Source organism: Columba livia, chromosome 3 (genome assembly GCF_036013475.1).
Source record: "Columba livia isolate bColLiv1 breed racing homer chromosome 3, bColLiv1.pat.W.v2, whole genome shotgun sequence".
Classification (NCBI taxonomy): Eukaryota; Metazoa; Chordata; class Aves; order Columbiformes; family Columbidae; genus Columba; species Columba livia.
In genome coordinates this window covers 59,268,589-59,288,365 of record NC_088604.1, presented here as the reverse complement: position 1 = coordinate 59,288,365, position 19,777 = coordinate 59,268,589, and the positions used below count along the sequence as shown (strand labels likewise).

The 19,777-nt window shown below is 37.7% G+C and overlaps 1 protein-coding gene across 40 annotated transcripts in view; it reads right to left on the bottom strand.

Moving 5' to 3' along the window:
- Positions 1-19,777, bottom strand: part of EYA4 (EYA transcriptional coactivator and phosphatase 4) — a 155,693-nt gene that overhangs the window by 16,340 nt on the left and 119,576 nt on the right. For 10 of the 40 annotated variants that reach the window (XM_065057031.1, XM_065057030.1, XM_065057016.1 and 7 more), the window contains 7 exons: positions 19,467-19,609; positions 19,182-19,325; positions 18,148-18,227; positions 17,635-17,800; positions 10,585-10,721; positions 9,087-9,170; positions 61-150 (listed from right to left, as the gene is read on the bottom strand). In XM_065057031.1, the coding sequence (XP_064913103.1) occupies positions 61-150; positions 9,087-9,170; positions 10,585-10,721; positions 17,635-17,800; positions 18,148-18,227; positions 19,182-19,325; positions 19,467-19,609 (844 nt within the window). Of the gene's footprint in view, positions 1-60; positions 151-9,086; positions 9,171-10,584; positions 10,722-17,490; positions 17,518-17,616; positions 17,801-18,147; positions 18,228-19,181; positions 19,326-19,466; positions 19,610-19,777 lie in introns of all 40 variants that reach the window. The other 30 variants (XM_065057026.1, XM_065057023.1, XM_065057010.1 and 27 more) reach the window with 5 other exon arrangements.

The window sequence follows — 19,777 nt, the reverse complement described above, 5'->3', positions numbered from 1 at the left end:
ACCAAACCCACTATATTAAAAACCCAGGCGTAACAGGCTTTATGTTCCTTTGAGTCTTACCTCTAAATCATTAAAAAATAAATGTGTGTCAGCAAGATTAAAAATCATTTCTTCCATTCGCAGTCCAAGGGTCACTGCCATTGGTGGATCCTTAAAAAACAAAAAGCAAAGTTAGCTACTTAAATAACTTTATGCTATATCAGAATTCTGTTAAAAGCTGCTGTATACAAAGCGTTTTGAAAAATTAGCACTGCAATAAATTTCTCTAAAATCCTTTCAGTATTAAGCTATTTTAATATAATTCTACAAGGACAGACTGCTGAATCTGAGAATATTTGGGGAGCTGGGGATGTTGAAACACCACATTTTTTGAAAGTCAAGGCATTTGTAGCCTGGCTAAACTGAGAGAGGAAAACCTAGTGGTCATATGTAAACCTGTATTAAGAAGGCTGCAAACAGGGAAGGAACTTCCTATGAAAGATGTATGTAAGAAGCCCAGTATTCATTATTATAAGAATACACTAATTTTTTCATCCCTGAGCCTTTTATAAAAATGTGTAATTATCTTGCCTGTTAATCTGTGAGCAGAAAAAGCTGACTCATGAAGCAGTAACTAATGTTTCTGAGTGAGAAGCAGAGGTAGGAACTAAGTTACTTCATGTGACACCCAGTCCAATGCACAATCCCTCTGATCTCTTGGCTTTTCTTCCCAGTTTCTGGGCACACAGAAGTCCTCACCAAGTCCTCAACGATCACTTTGTAAGCAGTTATCCTACACTGTGATAAGAAGGTGTGTTTTAAGAGTCCTTCTCAATTTCTAGTGATTTTGATTTATAAAAATACAAAAGATAGCTTGAACCTATGCCCACTTCCCCAAAATGAGTTTCACTTTGGAGAAATTATCACTGCCTTGCCTATGCTTAGGCCTGTATCAGTTTTCTTCCACGCTTTCTTCCACTCCAGTATATATCTTCAAACCCTCTGCTTGGTCCATTTCTGCCTCAAAATTTACCCTTCTTCCATGCAGGCACTCACTGATGAATTTCCAGGCTCATCTTTATGATTTTATTGCAAGTATTCATTCAACAAAGTGCCTGTAAGTGTTCTTCTAAGTGTTCTTTATCGTGCCTAAAATCTATGGCACGATTCCTTAGGTAGTCTACAGGAATAAGAAAGCATATGTATGCTTGGTTCTTTGTTACAGATCATCCCTTCATTTTTGATGAAATACAGGATTCCTATCCCTGGATGGCACTTGTTCAAAATGTTGCATTTGTTCGTACATCAGCTTTCACAGTATCAAATAATTCTACCTCAGCAAGATACCACCAATCTACCAATCTGCAATAACAGTCTGAGAGCATTTAGGATAGTGTAAATGTGAGATAATTAGTTTAACTTTGCTAGGCTTGCTAGAAAAGGGGTTAAGCCAATTTGCATTACCTTACATTTATTTTAGAATACGAACTCACACAGACAGTTCCTGATACTTAGCTGACACCTGGTAACTAGTTTAATCATCGCCTTTAATCATCCACCTGAGCTTAGGGTTTCAGTTAAACTTTTTTTTATGCTAAAAGTGCTGCAATGGACTTTTAAAATAGAGGTGATCCTTTTCTCATTGAAATAAGAAAAAATATATATATTTCATCATTTAAACTCTGATTGACGCCAGCAAGTTGTTAGAAATCCTTTCTTAAATACCTTGAGATTAAAAGTCTAAAAGTTTACCAGTATCTGGCAACAAAATCACACAAAACCTCAAATGATCATTTGTTAGTATTAGGATCAAAGGCTTCCCAATCAAGATCAGACGTCTGCTACCCCAGGGGTTCGCAATGACAGAATAAAAGATGGCTTCTGCCCTCAAACACTTACAAACTAATGGTAAAATCTGAAAACCAGACATATTTTGACCTTTGGTCATGAAAAAGTCAGACTTGAAGGGGAGAACAGTGTACAAGAAATTGTAAGGATCCAAAATTAGACCCAATTCTCTGGCAGTAAAAGGAAATATTTTTATGTTGACCCTTGAACTGGTCTAGTCTACCTTTCAGAATTAAAAACCAAATGCAGTGCTTAGTAACATAACTTCATCTCCTATGTCTAATGCAGTCATGTTCAAAGTCATGTGGCTGAAGGTACGGCAAGTGCAAGGGTCAGTTTTCCAAGGGGATAATTAAGGAACCCACGTTAATAGATTTGCAAAAACTCATGCGAAATACTTAAAACACAAATCATCAAAATACTCTGAACTCCTGAGATTCCTCATCAAGCCATAATGCTTTTATCAAAATGTCATCACATATAAACATGTTCCTTTCTCCTTGCTTTTTTTTTCTTTTTTTCCTGTGCACAGTAATTTTTTTTCTTCCTAGATACAATATAATAAAGAGTATTTGCAATATGCTTCTTTACCTTAATCCTATGAACAGTAAGGCATGTGCATAACTTTATGCACAGGTGGTAACTCATTATTATTTATGTGAGTTAAGTTATTCATTGGAGTGCTTCCAAGACTGAAATCTCAGACTTTTGATTCTCAGCCTCCTTTTTCTCCTTCCTGGGTAGAAGCAGACTTAAATGCGGAAATTTGCTATAACATATTCCATTATAATCCAATTTATTTTTACAGAAACTACCAACTATGTATCACAATTTCCTGCCTTGCCTAGCATAGTTGGAAGACATAAATGTGACAAAGCTTTTATGATTTTCTTATTAGTAATATTTTTGTAACCAACTATGCTTGACTTTATTACTGTTAAAACGAGATTTCCTATGTTCCTGTTTTGACAAAGACATGTGTAGATATTGCTAGGTACTAAATGTAAAATAAAACAAAGCAAAGATAATTCATTTTGGCTTAGCATGAAATCAGTCTGGGATCTCCCCTTAACGACTGGAATTGCATTCTCAAGACATGAACAATTCTTCCTTTAGTAAATTGGCTAAAACTTGCACTGCAACTGTTTAACACAAATTAAACATCACGTTTCAGCTCTTGCCATATCAAGTTAATTCCTTCACATACAAAAATAGACAGAGAAAGCAGATTTGTCAGGGTCTTGTGGTTTTATAATGTTTACACAATGTGGAGGAACATCCCAATCATTGTTTTACTGTCTTTCAACTTGAAGCAGAAGTTGCAGATTGACTCAAGTGGCACAAAGAACGGAGTGTTGAAAAGAAAGCAAGAAACATGTGCAGCTGATACATATTTGAGCACAGCAAATTGAGAAACTGAATAAAAAGCAGACTGAACTTCTGCCAAAGTGCTATTTTGTGCTACTCTGCACAAGCATACAGAAAAGAGTAAACGATAATAATAATAATAATAATGATAATAATAATAATAATAATAATAATAATAATAATAATAATAAAAAGATCTGGAATCTTTCCCCAGATAATTTGCAGAATAAAGAAGCACAACTCTTTGGCCCTCAGAAGCATGATTTTAGCCAGATATCATTTGTGTGCAAAAGAGTCAAGACCAGCTACAGCACTTCTGTATACCAAAATACAAATGACTTTTGTTACATTAGTATGAAGGCACTAAACTGGAGCCAGACTGTCTGTCTGTGGACTTCTGTACTAGACTGGTCCATTCACTGGAATGCCTCCTGAGAGACTAGGTAAAAATATCCTGGGAGGACCAATATTTAAATGTTTTGATCAAGAGGAAAGTGACTGGAATAAAGCCCCAAAATCTCATTGTCCATTAGTGGAAGAAAACTATTTAATATTGTCTTGGAAGGTCAGTTTTCAGCACAAGATGTTCAAAATATTTTAATTTAATGGAAATTTTTTTATAGAACCTCAGAAAACAAATAGATAAATAGACTGTCAGGTAGATTCACTGTGACAGAAATTTGTATGCATGAAGACTGAAAAATCAGCAAGAAAACAAGCAAAATATGTGAATGATATTGTAAGAACAGATTTTCAATGAGTGGCTGTTCTGAACAGATTTACGACAAAATCTGCCTCTGGAAAAAGTGGAAATGCTTAAGCTGAGTATCTATATTTGTAGCTTAAAGACACTTCCCTACATTCTGTAGGAATCTCAGATTTAAAGTTCAGCTCTCACTCTCTCATAAGGGACACTTGTTCCCAGGAGATCTTCATGTGGGTGGCAATGGAAGAAGAGAACACATTTCTTCTTAATAACCGTATCTGATGGCTGATGAAGGAAAACTCATGTACTCCATAGGGAGTGTCTGTTCCATGCTCTCTAGAAGGCAGTAGGAAAATGGACCCAGATGTCTCAGACAACGAGGGAGTGAATCGAGAGGACAACTGGAGGTCATGAGAAATACACTATTAATGCAGGCGGACAAAAGCATATTTATGAGTGAATTTTGGAATGTCATCATGGGTGCTAACGGGGACAAAGTTCCTCTGTTTAATGACTGGACAAGCAGTGAGTGAGTATTAAAAACTTCTGAGCCCTTTCCAGAGAAGTGTATAAGGTTAACGTGGTCTCCTTGACAACTTTTTGTCATTGGCAATGCTGTCAAAAATGTCCAAATGTGATCATCAAGTGTGGATTTGGTTTGGTTTTTGCTCTTGGAGATCACATTCTCCCCCTTCCAAGATCACAAGGGACTTTCACTCTTTTTTAACCAGTCTAAGTATTTATCTGGTCATCTTTGCCTTCTGGATAGACCTGAGAGAAATTAATGAAATATAAATGCTCAGAGGTAGACAAAACTTCAGCTTAATCATCCTCAAATCAGCAGGAATAACTGGAATGTAATGGAACAAAGAATACACACTGTGCACAGGGAATAAGAATGTACCTCATAAACTTTAAACAGATGATGACATCTCCTAACATATGTCCTGTCACATCAACAAATCCTCACTTAAGAGCTCAGCATTGTAGAAAACTTTGTCTGCCAACTGGTGCTCAGCTGCAAAAACCATCACCAGCCACACAAGTCACAACAGAACAGCTCAAATGCAAATGTTCATAATTTGCTACTGCAGTAAATAATTAAAAATAGAAATGTGCTAGTTTTATGAAGCATGAAGCAGATGAACAAATGAGCTGAACAACAAGAGGTACTCTTACTGCTGGGAAGCAGCATGGTTTCCCTGAAATCTAACAGAGATTCAGCATAGTTTTTATTCTCTAAACTAGCTCTGACCAACTCAACAAAGTAACCACTTCACTGTGAGTGAGACAGAAACACCCACGGGCAGAAAACAGCAAGCCACAAAACATTCCTCTGGGTAAGTTTTATACTTTAAATATCAAAGTGATGCACTGACCAACCTCGGGCCAAACCTCTCCCACTTCAGTGGAGTTTACACCTATAATCTACTGGTGCCTAGATGTGCCCTGTTTTTCAAATAAGATGCCTACAGATACATCCAATAAGCTAAATATTTCACCTCATCACTAGTTTTGTTTTTAACATAACTATTATAAAAGCCCTGTATAATTCTTAAATCAAATTAATATCACACCATGCAAAGTGCTGGACAAGTACATACCAAGCAGAGTGTCCACTCTTAATTCAGAAACTGTCAGGTGTAAGTCAGAAATCTGATGTTCTCTTGACAAATACATGACCTGAAACTTGTCTACTGGATTCAGGCCTTTCCATACAACCTCTGTCAATGAATGACCCTGTTGCCCAGCCCTCCTTGAGGATGTTTGGTTTGCCTTTCTCTTTTCTCTTCTACTTCAGCTGCTTGCTAAACTGTAGAAATCTTTTGGAAGAGAGGCTGTTTGTCTCCTGGTATCACTGCAGCTCTCTAGTGCTCCTGCACACATACATTGGTATCTCCACCCGGACAAAACAGCACGACAGCCACCTCCACACGCTGCACCTCCTCTCACTGCATTCCCTGTGCAGCTTGAACTGCAGTAGAGCAAAGAGATTAAAAGACTCATTTCTGAGTGTTTTGTTTTCACACAGTTACTGCAAAAAATAAGGTAAAGAGCTAGTGGAACAAGCGGGTGAAAGTTTACATGTCAAGGAATAGATGGGAAAGAACTGAAGGTGAATATCCTTGCCTGTCTGCATATTCACACTAGCTCTAAAACCACTATCTCACCCCTTGAAAGTACGAAGTCAGCAGGTTTGGTATAATATGCCTTCTCTTAAAGCCATGTTGACATTAAGGACTAACTAATCTCACTTAGAATATTTAAGTGTGGGAGAAGGGAAAAACTCTACTTTTCTTGTGATCATTTTTGTTCTTATTCTGTTCTATTTTGGGAGCAACCTGATAATGCTATACAAAATGGGCTCACAAAATACATTTGGAAGAACACAGTATGTACAGCTGAGCATCTGTGTAACATTACATGCTTTTACTTTTTAAAATCAGATAGAAAATCACCAGGATTAAATAATTTACTATCACCATTATTTTATACTACCTTGAAATTTTTTTCATTGTGAAGTAACAATTTTATACCACCTTTCCGGGATAAACAGCTCTCTCAACTCTTTTGAAAGACCTACATGCTCACAAGACTTCCACTGTGGACCTCACAATTCATGGACTATTTACTCTTACAGCAACCCAACTCTCCTAACAATCCAGACTTCAGTCTGGATTCAGACTTTGCTTACAGATGGAAATCATATGCAGAAATGATAAAGGCCCACATCTGCTAAACAGTTCATGCACCAGAGACTGACTGAGGTCCAGCTGTGCTACCTTTCTCTTCTCCCATGACTAACCTCTTAGGCAACTAGGCTCAGACAATATCCCATCTTAAGTCCAATGACATGCAAAAGTTAAAGTCTACTCATGATAAGTTCTCCCTGTAGCCCTCTTCCTACTGCTCTAGCCTCTTTGCAGTCAATAATATATATATTTGAGTTTTGTTGTCAATTACTCATTACCTTCCCAATAAGTACTCTATAAATATAGCAAAGGCAGTCACTGCACAAAGGAAAAAGTCTACTACTTTTATTTTAGTCTCTGGAAAGGAACACATTTCCCTGCTTGTATGGATGTCGCCTATCAGTACAAAAAAAAAACCCCAAACAACAATAACAACAACAACAGCAAACAAACAAAACAAAAACAAAACAAAATCCCCAACAACAACCAAACAAATGAAAGAAACAAAACACCCATGGTTTTACTTAAGAATTCCTCTCCTTTTGCTTCATGGTTGTTTATGACATTTGTTTACGGGTGCTTATCTCAGCAGTATAACTACATTAATTTCACTTGCCCTTGAGATACTCTTAGTTTATACAAGCCAACTTCATCTGCTGTCAGTACTACTGGCTGTTAATATGCCATTGCTGTTTCTAAGGACTCTTTATGGAGAGTCAATGATAGCAGCAGATGTGCTCTTAAAGAACGGTGGTATGGGGATTTTTTTCAAATATCCCTTCTCATAACAAAGTGAGAAACCAAGACAAATTACATTTCTGTTGCTGTCTCTAAGACAGTTTTCAAAGTTATTCACAGATGTTTCTGAGCTACAAGATGTGCTCTGACTTTCAAAACTGTGTATTAAAGTTGACTTAGACTTTACTCATATACTATGTAAGATGGTACATGAGATGTAAACATCCTAAGAGCGCAATCAAAAAAAGATAGAAGGAATCCAACATCACTGGGGTAACTCAGCAAGTTCTGTGGCAATCTATGGGTGACACTCAAAAGTGATACAAATGTTCATGTTCAGCTAGGTTTACTCTTATTTTGATAAATATAAGTTAGAAATGGTTCTGACAGTCACTGTTGTTATAGTGTTTGAAAAACAATAGGAGTTTTTGAGAGAGTACTGAAATGTGCAGTGATTTGGCACTGTGAAACTGCAAAACAAGCAAGGCTTTTTTTTACACGACATATCTTTGCATTCCAAAAATTCAGATATTTGTCTGAGCCTGTGAGTTTTTCTATTAGCTCTCTCTTTTAATAACCACAAACAGCTGTCTCAAAACACAGATGACTGGCCCATCCGTGGTTATAATCCACAAATCTAGATTTGGACATTTCTAACCCACTGGCTGGGGAAGTGGGTGTGGAAAGCATTTCTCTGATGTACTGTTATTTGTGTACTTTTCTTGAGCATCTGATTCTGGCTGGAATAAAGAGTTAAGAAATTTGTGCTAAACAAGCCCATTGTCTGGCATAGTATGGACATGGTTATGTTCTGAAAATGAAATAGCTTTGCATTAACTACATTTGAATGGCACAACACCTAGAAAACCTACATCCATATATGTACATATCAACATCATCTGTGTCCATTTTCTCCCCTTCCATACATTTGCCCTATATTTTTTTATAAAGGCCTTTATCTCTACCCATCCAGGCAGTCTGCTCCTGCTGGTATGCACTGGTTTTGCCAGCAGCTCCTTCTCCCCTTGCCTGAGCACCAGTCACTGGGGTCCCACCACAAGCCCAGCAGGACTTGCTGCTGATTCAGCAGGGGAGCTCCTGCCTCCTCCCTCTTCCTCCCTTGCTCTTCCTCTGGCTCTTCTGCTCGCTGCTCCATGACCTGAACATCTCTTGGCTCTCATCGGAGAGGAGAGGAAGAGTACAACTGTCTGCCTGGGAAAGGGATTCACTCCCTGGCATTACTCGCCCCAGAGCCAGCCACAGGAATCAAAGATTCCACGGAAAAGCTGGAGAGTCAAAGAATAACGTCTGCAGCTGGCGTTGAAGCAGGTATGTCTCTTACTTACTCATCCTGATTCATCGATTTCCCAATAAATTCACCCATTGCTCCAGTTTATTTCTTATTTCTTCCTCTATGCATCCAAACAGTGAGCTATTTCCATTTGCCCATTCCCTCTATTATCTCCATGCAACGTCTCTTCCAATGTACCTCAGGAACCTCATCTTTGTTCCTCTAGAAACTTTCTTTGTTTGCAGCATCTGCCTCAGCACTGCCTCATACATTGTGCTTACGATCTGTGTCTCATTTCTCTCCTTGACTTCTTTACTTTAACCCTCTGAAAATGTAGCTTACTGTACACTTTCCATCTACCTTTACCCAAGCCATGATGAAAGTAGAAGATGAAAAACACATACATGTGCAGGCCAGAGATCTCTGATACAGTGAATCAATGCAGAATTCATGGCTCACATACCTTGCCATATTTCTGTGCATATGATCCTGTGAGCAGCGAATGAAAAACTATGATTGTTTCATCCAAATCCCAAACAAATACACGCTGAAAAAAAAAAAAATTGGGGACAGTATTAATAAACAAATAACATCTAAGTCCCATCCCCATCTCACCCAGAGGGGCTAAAAGTCAATTCAGTCCTAAAGTTTAACTAATTGCTTAATCAAGCAGGTTTTATCAGATAATCAGCAAGAACAGTGTATCATGCATGGTAAAAAGTCAGAAAGTAAGTAACTTTTGAATTCTTCAAGCATTTCTTATTTGTCCCCTAAAAAGCTTTTCAAAAAAGCTGCATAACACAGATTTCAGAAACTTGATGCAGATCAAACATAATTGTTAGGGATAAACAGTATTCTTGGATGCTTCTCTGCGAGTCTTACTGATTCAGGGTTCTTCGGTTCTTCTTTATTTCTCCTTCATAGCTAAAACTAAGTCTTGGGTAAAAGTGCTGTATGCCACATACAATGTCATACAGAATTTAAATAATATTGCAGGATAAAATGGATTATTCTAACTCAAAAAAGGAATGAAACTCCTTATATTGATAAGGGGTTCATTTTCACTGGTAAACTATGAAAGAAACAGGGAAACTGAAATGTAAAATGTTAAGAGTCTTTTCACTGGAAAAGTTAAATCATTTGAAAAGCAAAAGATCTGTAAATATCTGCATAAAAGCAACAGCATTTACATTCAGTGCCTAGCACTGCAGCCCACCCTGCCAGCTCAGGAGCGGCTGTGTGGCCAGCTGACTCCCAGCACCAGTCTCCTCTCCTGCTGCACCCGGAGCTGCCCAGCGAAGGCCCAGCAGTGGGGCTGGCCAGTGCTGATCTGGTGGCCCAAGGGGACACACCGTACTGGCGGGCAGCACCTTCCCCTGATGCCAGAGTTGGGGTGTTTCACACACGCACTGGCGCTCTGCTTCCCCCTCCTCCTTCTCCTGTCACTCTAAGGCAGCACACTGCTAACACAGGAGCAATACGACTATAATTACTCGGTTGCTAGGAGGTCATCTGTGTTTTAAATCGTCACCCCATATATTAGGAGGATATATTTCTTCACTAAGGCACTGATCTTGCACATACTTAAGTACAGCCATAACTTCACTGATGTAAGCTGCCTCATTGAAATCCCCTGACATCACTTACAAGCACAAGGACAAACCTGCACCTAAGGGTTTGAAAGGCTGCAGCCAGATGATCCTGTACATTTACACTGCATTCATAAATACTTGTAATTAAGCTGAGCAATATATTTGAGATTTCCTATTCTGCCTAACTTAGTTGTACAGAACAGTAATGTTTCATTGTACATGTATGTTAAAATTGCAACTTATATCTGCTATATTCAGTTAGTAAGACTGAGTCCATGATGTTTTCTAATATGCTATAAGCTATTTCCACAATTACTTTTCATCAGAAGAAACCTCCGTATTACCATTCATCAATTACCACAGGCATACCTCCAAGTCACTGTCCGGAGGGGGTGATGGATTATTCTTCCGCCCTCTACCCCGAGACTTTGACCCAGAACTCCTACATGTTCTCTCATCAAGATCTTTGATTGGCGTGGAGGGGCTCTGCACTGTGTCAAACTCCCCTGTAAAGTCAACCATTAATGGCAAAATTAGTGCTGAATTTTTAAATAATAAATGTTATTTTTCTCAAAGCTAAACATATCTGTATAGGAACTCAACCACAAGATGCACCTAAAAAATTTGTATACAATGAGTGATAATATGGTTTGTCTTATATAGATGGAATGTGCAGATGCCACATACATCTTTGACTTTATCAAGAAAACATAATAAAACTTAGCAGAATAAGACAGTGATTAAAATGACACATGTGCTTGTGCAGATACATATACGAATACACGAGAACATGCAAAACATTGACAGATCCAAGGAAGATGTATTTTAAAAGTCAAACTAATGACTTCTCAAAACATGAAGAGTCTTTTAGTTAGAGTAGTTCATTTCTCATGTTTGGAGTTCAGCTAGTCTTATTACCAAGTCCTGTGTTACTTTTACCAGAACACCCTTTGGCACATGTCCACACACCAGCAGAGTCAGTCAGCTTCCTGCTTCATCGCCTCCTCCCATGTCACTTGCTCTTTAGTAAAGTTCACTTTTTTTTTTTCATCTTAACTTTGCTCATAAATTGGCGAGGAAATTCATAATAGGAAATGCAATATTCCAGTAACTACAAGAAAAAAGTAATTCTTATATTCTGATCATCTTCCTCTTAGTATCAGCTATTGTTTGCTGTCAGAGAGAAGATGTGCTAGAAAGACCTTTGATCTGGCATGGCACTGTTTGCTCCTAACACCCAGACCTATCCCTGACTTACCCATTTAATCTACTTTGCCTCTTCCGGTTGTCAGAGGGCTTTACAGGTGATTACAAACCAGTAGCTGTATAAGACAGACAGACTGCACGAAGGATGACATGGAACTTCTCCTTACAAAGTACTTTAATGCTACAGCTCAGTAAATGGAAAGTATCCATTTCTTCATAACACAGTACCTTCAGTGCCTTTTAAAAACTGCTAGCAATAAATGCCGCTTGGCTAGGTTCCTGAGTGCTCAATGACAAAAAACCTTCTTCATCATTGTTAATATCCCATTAAGGGTTTGATTTTTCTCCATTAAAGAGGGAAAGGGTACAGCTTAGATCTGACATCTGCTATGTATTTTGATTCAAGGGAGTCCTTGTGCTACATGTAATTGTGCATTTCTGGGCCACTTTGGTAATATTTGTTAAAAGTGTTCATGATGGCACATCTACGGAATAAATTAATACTCGGCACAAACAGTTCCTGGGAACCACCTATGATGCATCTGATTTTGATCTAGAATCTTGAACATTATTCATTTTTACAGAGGAGCATCACTAAGGTCACTAAACTCCACCATGCGACAGAGAAAGTGGCCAGTAGATCAAGGAAAGTGATTTTTCTGGTCTGTTCTGAACTCGCAAGACCTATGTCTGGAAAAGTGTCTAATTTTGGGTCCCCAAATACAAGAGAGATATTGACAAACTGTAGTAGGTCCAGGTGAGGCCCCCAGTTAAGGGGCTGACCACATAGGAGGAAAGGCTAAGTGACTCTTCAGAGAGGTATACAGAGAAAGGACAAGAAGCAACAGACAGAAATCACAGCAAGGGATACTCCTGTTAGATACAAGACAAAAATCCATCACTGTCAGAGTGGTCAGGCCCTGGGACAGGTGCCCAGAGAGGCTGTGCATTCTCCATCCTTGGAGATACTCAAAGCTTCATTGCCAAAGACCTGAGCAACATGATCTAAGTTGGCTTGTCCATGAGGGGGTTGGACCAAAAGACCTGCAGAGATCCCTTCCAGTGTGAATGACTGAATGTTTCTGTGACCTTCATAAGTGATTCACCTAATTCCCCCTCCACAATAAAGAAGAAAATAATTGTAGTGTAGCAGGCTCTAAGAAGAAAAAAATAGACTGCAGTCTCAATTAAGAGACTGTGTGTAATGTAACGCAATAGTTAAATTCTTAATCTCTTCCATAATTTATTTATCCCTTACATTGAACCACATACAGAAGATTATTAAAATAAATACACTGGGAACATATATTTATATAACTTGACTGGAAAAATACTGTTGTATTTCTTGGAAGAGTAAGATTTAAGCCCATAATGTCACATTCCTGAATGGGAGCTCTAGACATTGTGAGGAAAGAATTCAAGATTCAAAGAAAGGGGGGAACAACAAAAAAGTTAGTTCCCAAGCCTATCGGTTAGGACATTTACCTGGAGAAGGACACATCCAGGTTCCACTGCCTTCTCCAGGGCACAATGGTTTACTTGACTGAATGACTGATATATATGAAGCATTAAAACATAATTTCATGACCACATCCCTGTACCCCCAAGTGGAATGTGATGAATTCTCCATGAAATGGGAGAAAACCAAATCTGTCTCTGTCATTTCCTGGGAAAGTACTGAAATTTTTATGCTGTTACCTGGAAGAAGCTACTACTACTTTTTTTCTCAAACCAGGTGATCACTAGTTCAGTGTCAAAAAAACAATGTGCAGAACTTGTGCTTGTGCAGAACACAGCCAAACTTTCAGGCAGCAGCTAAGAAGAGATTTTCAGAACTGCAATTTGAGAATTCTAGAATTCATTCCATATATCATTTCAGGTAGATCTGTCCTATCTTGGATGTATGCATATCATACACATTGTATAGTATTTCCTCTTTCAGCTAAACCCCTTATTTGCCAAGAAATTACAAGAAAATTGAGCAGCAATAATAATATCTAATGAATAATGTTCCCATGCTGTTTTCACTTTGTCCCTACAGAATGGAGAGAGAGTTCTTGTTGACTAATCATTTCTATTCCCAGCACAGTGTTGATGTCAGTAAGGACATTGTAGGTAGTGGAGCGATCAATAAGGTCACATTATCTTGGTTCTTTCGCCATAAGAAGAGCAGCAAAATATACTATCGTAAATGTACAAATGCACAAATAGATGCTTCATAACCAGGATCTTTGTGCAGCAAAAACCTACACTGGCTCCAAAAGAAGTTCTAAGTGTGCAAGAGTTTTCTATGAAAACATTATTTCCTAGATTTTTCTGACAGAGTGAAAACAAAATCCAAGAACAAAACCTCAGGAATAAAAAGGCAAAAATTAAATAAATGAAGATGAATGTCTACATCCTTACCACAAAAGTCTTCACATTTATAACATTTCAACATTTTATAACGAAATCAAGACCCATTTCTACATTAATGTATTAAAACATCTGTTCTCCATGACTGTGTTTACTCTAAACTACCAAAATTAAAATATATAAAAAAGCCATGTTCTAAATCTTCTATGAAAGTATCCAACAACTGAAGTCAATAACTTCAATTTTAATTTAGCATTAGCCATTAACATTTGCCCCAGGCTTCTGCTTGGGTCAACGCTGTACATGATTGCATAATTATCCATTAATCAGTACTGTAACTAATCACTGTACCTTGTAAATTCTAGATATTTAAAGCCAACTTTATTTCATTACACTAATCTCTAAATCAGAATGAGCAGCTGTCTCTTACTTGAACGTAAGGTATGCATCTATTTTAGAACTGCAGAAGTCAGTAGTACACGCTTTATTGAACAACTGTAGGCTTAATTGCTTGATTTGTTTTTACCAACAGCAGGGTAAAGGAGCAACTGCATTTTCTTATCCTCCATTTGCTTTAGAAATGAGGTCAACGCTGATAAAAAGAATACTTATTAAAAATTCAGCCATGTAATGTAAAAGAATGTGAGAAATGAGTACTGAAAATGTTGCCCTTGTGAAGAATTACTACTGCAAGTCATATTAGACAGACATTTTTATGGCAATGTTTGAAATTTTTTAGCTTTTCCAATATTCAACACGTCTAATAAATATATTTCATAGCATCCTCCCACTGGAACTATGAACAGCATCAGAGATCCAATAAAGCAAGAGGAAAATGTTAACACCAGAACAAGGAATGATATCTTTATCACAGATGTTCATACACATACTCATATGCTGGTTTCTGTCCAGCATGAAGCTTCCTATGCCATAGAGACCTTGCAGCAACTCCAGTTAGAGGACAGGGAGTTACAGCACCACCGTCACTAACAGAGGTGGTCTTTCATAACAAGGACGTTGTTTGGGACCAGTAGTTTGATGTGAACATTCCCTCCTCCCTGTTAAAACACAATTGGGCCACTTAAGTAGGAGAAAAGTGGTGTGGGCACTGTCTGCATATAGACCTAATGTCATCTCCTGGAGAAGGTACAAAGAGTGACTTCATTGGGGGTACCAAATTAAGAGATAGGTCTCTGCTGCACCCTAGTAACTGAATTTGAGCTAATATTCTACCAGTGATTCACCTTGCCCAGCTAAGGACATAAGAAAGCAAGGTGCTTAAATATGAAGCTTTTACCTAGGCCTGTTTTGTTTGCTAGAATTTTATCTGCCCTAGATCAAATGTACTCATGAACTCATCAACTGTACCCATCTCCTGAGACCTCATCTCAGGATTGATCTGGCTTATGCCAATTTGAGATAAAGTGCCCTTAGAGATGCTTATTTGTCTCACAGATACTCTGTGGTAATGAGAGCACTTTAAAAAATCTTAATGTAGGGCACGCACAATAAAAACACAGAAGAGTAAATCCATGGGAATGGTAAGAAACCTTACACAGATGTGGGACAGATGAGCTACTGAGCCCCTTCATACTCTCCTTATGAATTGATTTTTGTTATATATTCTTACCAGAAAGAGCAGTAAGGCTTCAACATTACAAATCCTTTTTTCCTGGCTTGTAACGTGATGTCCCTTGTTATGAGTAACAGAAAGAGTAAAGTCTATTCCAATTTTCATCTCATTTTCTTTACTTGGTCATAAATAAATTCATAACTGATATTAACTCTTGAAATTATGGTACTTTACTATGAAAACAAGAAATCCTTTATGTATGGAGAGTACTGGAGGCTGTGACTAGTTATTTGAATCAATAACTACCAGAGGTGGCAGAAGAGTGAAGTGCCTTGCTGTGTTTAAACTTAGGTTTTAGTTGGATTAAGTCTTAAAGGCCGAGCAATAAAGTCCTGTTAGACAGCAAGAGAACACAGTGAGTGATGAAGCTCTGCAGTGTAATCTGCTGTTTCTGAAATGATCTCCAAGACACTGTGTCTCACTGATGGGAATTTATTTTTACAGTGACACAGAAGGGCACAGGCACGTAATGTATTCTCAAAGTGGGTGTTGCTCTCTCAGCAGAGGGTCGCATGATCAGTGCAACACTTCACAGAAATAAGGAGCATGTGGGCAGATTCGTAAGTTCAGATGCACAAACTATTTAACAGGAAAGCAAGTTCATATGCTTAAACAATACACAAACAAGAAAAATCCTTACTGTTTCACAGACGTGAAGCCTTTGATATTTTTTCAACCTGGTCAAGCTATGTAAAATTCCTTTTCTTAGCCAATGCTATTCAATACTAAGAGTTTGTAATACATGATAAATTTATACAGCATTTCTAGGAAACACAGACACACAAGGGAGAGATAATATGGGAAACACTGTCTGATTTTCTCAAATAAGAATGTGGAAGAATAACAAAGGAACAAAGAAAAGTACACAGGATATACACAATTATCAAAACCACTTGTGAGTACTCTTCACACTCTTTCAAAAATATTTTACATATGATTTGTATCTGTTATGGATGTCTTGCAACTGTTGAAATTTCCCTTGATTTGAAGTTACCTTTTAGCTTTTTCTTTCTAAGTTTGCATTCTGGGTAAGGCAAACGCTACCAATGCTGCGTGAGTGAAGCCATGCCTCTGGGAGAGATGGTTCTAACAGCACCAAGCCATCTCCCACAGATGCTATGTACAGCTTTATTAGGCTACTTAAGCTACAGATATACAACATAATACTGAGCGAGATCTTTAAGAACATCCTATATAATAGAAACAATACAGGAAAGTGAGTATGAAAAAGCAGGCTCTGTTCACCCAGTAAGGATACCACACTCATTTGACTGTGGCTGTGAATTCCTAAAGTAGCCCACCAAGATCTTCATAGCTCTGCACTATAAAATGCATAATGTCAAACACATAACTTTAATTTAGTCCCATTTATATTAAATGGGGGGAAATACATCAGTGAGGTGTTCAGGAACTTAGAAATCTAGCAAGAAAAACATCCATATTAACATCTGTGTTTGCAGAACACACAGAATGGAGCAGGTGAATGACCATGAACTGCGTTATAACGATAATGATAAAAAACGAGGAGCTGGCATGACCCAGTAGCGGTGCTGTTCTGTAGTGGATGTGCACAAGGGGGCAGAGCTGGGCAGGCAAAGGGAGAGCCTGATGGCTCCCGAGAACATTCTTTTTGCAGCTTCGACTACTGCAATGCTATTTTTTTAAAGAGACGTGGGCTAATAGTCAGTTGTTCTATTCTTAGTTACCTAAATTTGTGAATTAGGATACACCGCTTGTATACATTTGAATAAAGCCCATGTACTCTTGCTAGAATGACTGGGGCATGAAGACATGAACAACAGTATCTTGTTTTAAATTCTTTAAAGCATAACATGTAGGTGGATACAGGGATGTTCCACCATCAGTAATGGGAGAGCTCACTAAATTTTTATTTAAAAATTTACCAAAAGTTTGTTACCATGTAGTTGTTTTTGGTACTAACAGATCCCTACCAGACTGTTGTAACTTTTTTCAGGCCTTCTCCTTCCATAGATGACTATTTCAGTCTGCAAAGAGGTTATTTAACTAACAAACAAACTAGACAGGTTTCCTAACTAAACAACAAAAAAAAGTGTGCTTACTTTGGCTGGTTTGCATGATGAAGTTTTCTGAAAGGCATGAGGTTAAAATGTCAATATTCAAACAAGATGGATATAGAAGTCTTGTCTTTATACAAGTACAGAATAAAATGCAAAATTTTTTTTCACCTGAATGTAGATCTGTACCTGGTTGACTAGTCAGGCCAGGGAGCGAGTCCTGTAACTGGTAGGTTGATGATGATGATGAAGTGCCATCAGCCGTGTTGTTTGAGGTCATATATGCACCATATGTTGATGCTGAGTAATACTGTGCATATTGATTTTGGCCAAAAGCTGTGTATGATGGATAATCCTAAAACAGCAAATGCAGCAGAGTACTTAATTAAGTAGCGTAACAAGTGATTTTTCCATTAAGTATTTCTAAGTGTGCAATCATATGACTTTTGCACGAGTTTTGGGGGTTTAGTTTAGGTTTTTTAAAATTTAAGGATATTTACTGAAATAGTAAGTAAAGTAGTATTTAAGTGCCAAAAGATGCAACTAGGCTTCCATTAGGGTTTTGATCACTTGACTCAGAAAACAGCATTGAACCACAGAGAGTCTAATTCAGCATAACAGATCTAAATTAAAATAGCACGCTATCATTGGAGTTATATAAATCCTTTTGTAACTGACAAACAAAAATGTTAATATTCATACCTGTTGTGAATTACTGAAGTTTGTAGAATTTGAAACAGAATTGTTTGCATAAATAGTGGATGATGGTGTAAAACTAGAACCTAAAATTTAAAAAAAATCGATTAACTGCGAGAACTTGCGTGTGAATGAAAATGAAGTTCTAAATACGATACTCCATGTTAAGTTACAGATGAATCAGAAGAAAAACAACTTTTATTTTCTCTTTAAACAATAAAACATTGTAATGAAACATTAAAAGAAATTAAATGCTACTTCCATACATACAGGCATACATTCTTCTTCACACAATGCAAGGAAGATATTTGCATTACACCACTCAAGAAAGCACCTCTCCTCAAATATTGTTTTTCTCTTTTGTCTTCATTTTTAAGTTCTAACATTTTACCAAATGTTCACACATGGAACAAAAAATTTTTCAAATAATTTCTTAACGATCTGGTTGTTTTTAATCAATCTGTAATGAGGCATGTCCTCGTTTTCACCATAAGACAATTCATATTGTAATTTGTAATATTTAAAATATTAACCATTGCATAAACATAAAAATTACCCAAATAAAACAGGTTCTCAATGATTAAAGGGTAATACATAAATTAATAATTGAATAACAAATGAAATAATGAATATGAAATAAGGAGAAATCCTAAAAAATTATGTTAATCTAAAGAGAAACAAGTATGAAATGATGTCATACTGAGAAACATGAAACAAGGAAAAGTAACCTGTGTACGCTAATAAATACAACATATGTTTCTAGTCCTGCCATGTGATTTCACCCATTAAAAAAAGAAGGTGCAAATAGGGACTGCATTGCACAACTAAGTTAACAGATGACCAAAATGAATACATAGATGCATATCAGTACTGGAAAAAAATACTTAACTTTAAATTTTAGAGGTAAAAGTAGCTGCCAACGGCAGGCATACTTGCCAGGGTTCAGAAAAATAAATGGAAAATATGTCATAAATACGAAGGAAGAGGAGGCCATCAGCAGCAGAGGGATGGGATGAGCCCTGAGGGACATGGTTACTCACCTGGCATCTGGTAAGAGTAGGGTGTTTGGCCTGGCTGTGGGGTGGAAAACCCTGGGCTGTAACTGAGGCACCCGCTCTGCAGTGGTGACTGGGTCTGCGAGAGCCCACTTTCCGTCTTGATGCCTGGCAACATTACACCCAAATCTGTATAAGAAATTAATTTTCAACTGATTCTTCAAAATATTTTCTTACAGTTGGAAAAAACAAATAAAAAAAAAATCAAAAAACATTCATGTCTGTATTGCTCTTACTTCTACATAAGTAAAGTAATAAGAGGTGAAATACCGTAAGTGGGTAAGCTGTAGGGCTGTCCTGTCTGTGAGTAGGCTGTATAGACCGCTGGTTGCTGCATTCCTGAATACTGGGTTTGTCCGGCATAGGCAGACATTGTTTGAGCTGCTGGTGTAGAAAGAATGTGTGGATAGGGCCTAAATATCAGGAAAAATAGCATTACTGTGGCAACAAATACTTTGTATGTTGATTCAAGCAATAAAGTAAAGAAAAAGGTTTAAAGATGTCCAAAGGCAGTTCATTATCCTGCCAACTGTTCTTCTTCTGGGATTTATTTCAGCCCCCACCGAAATAAGCTGAAAACC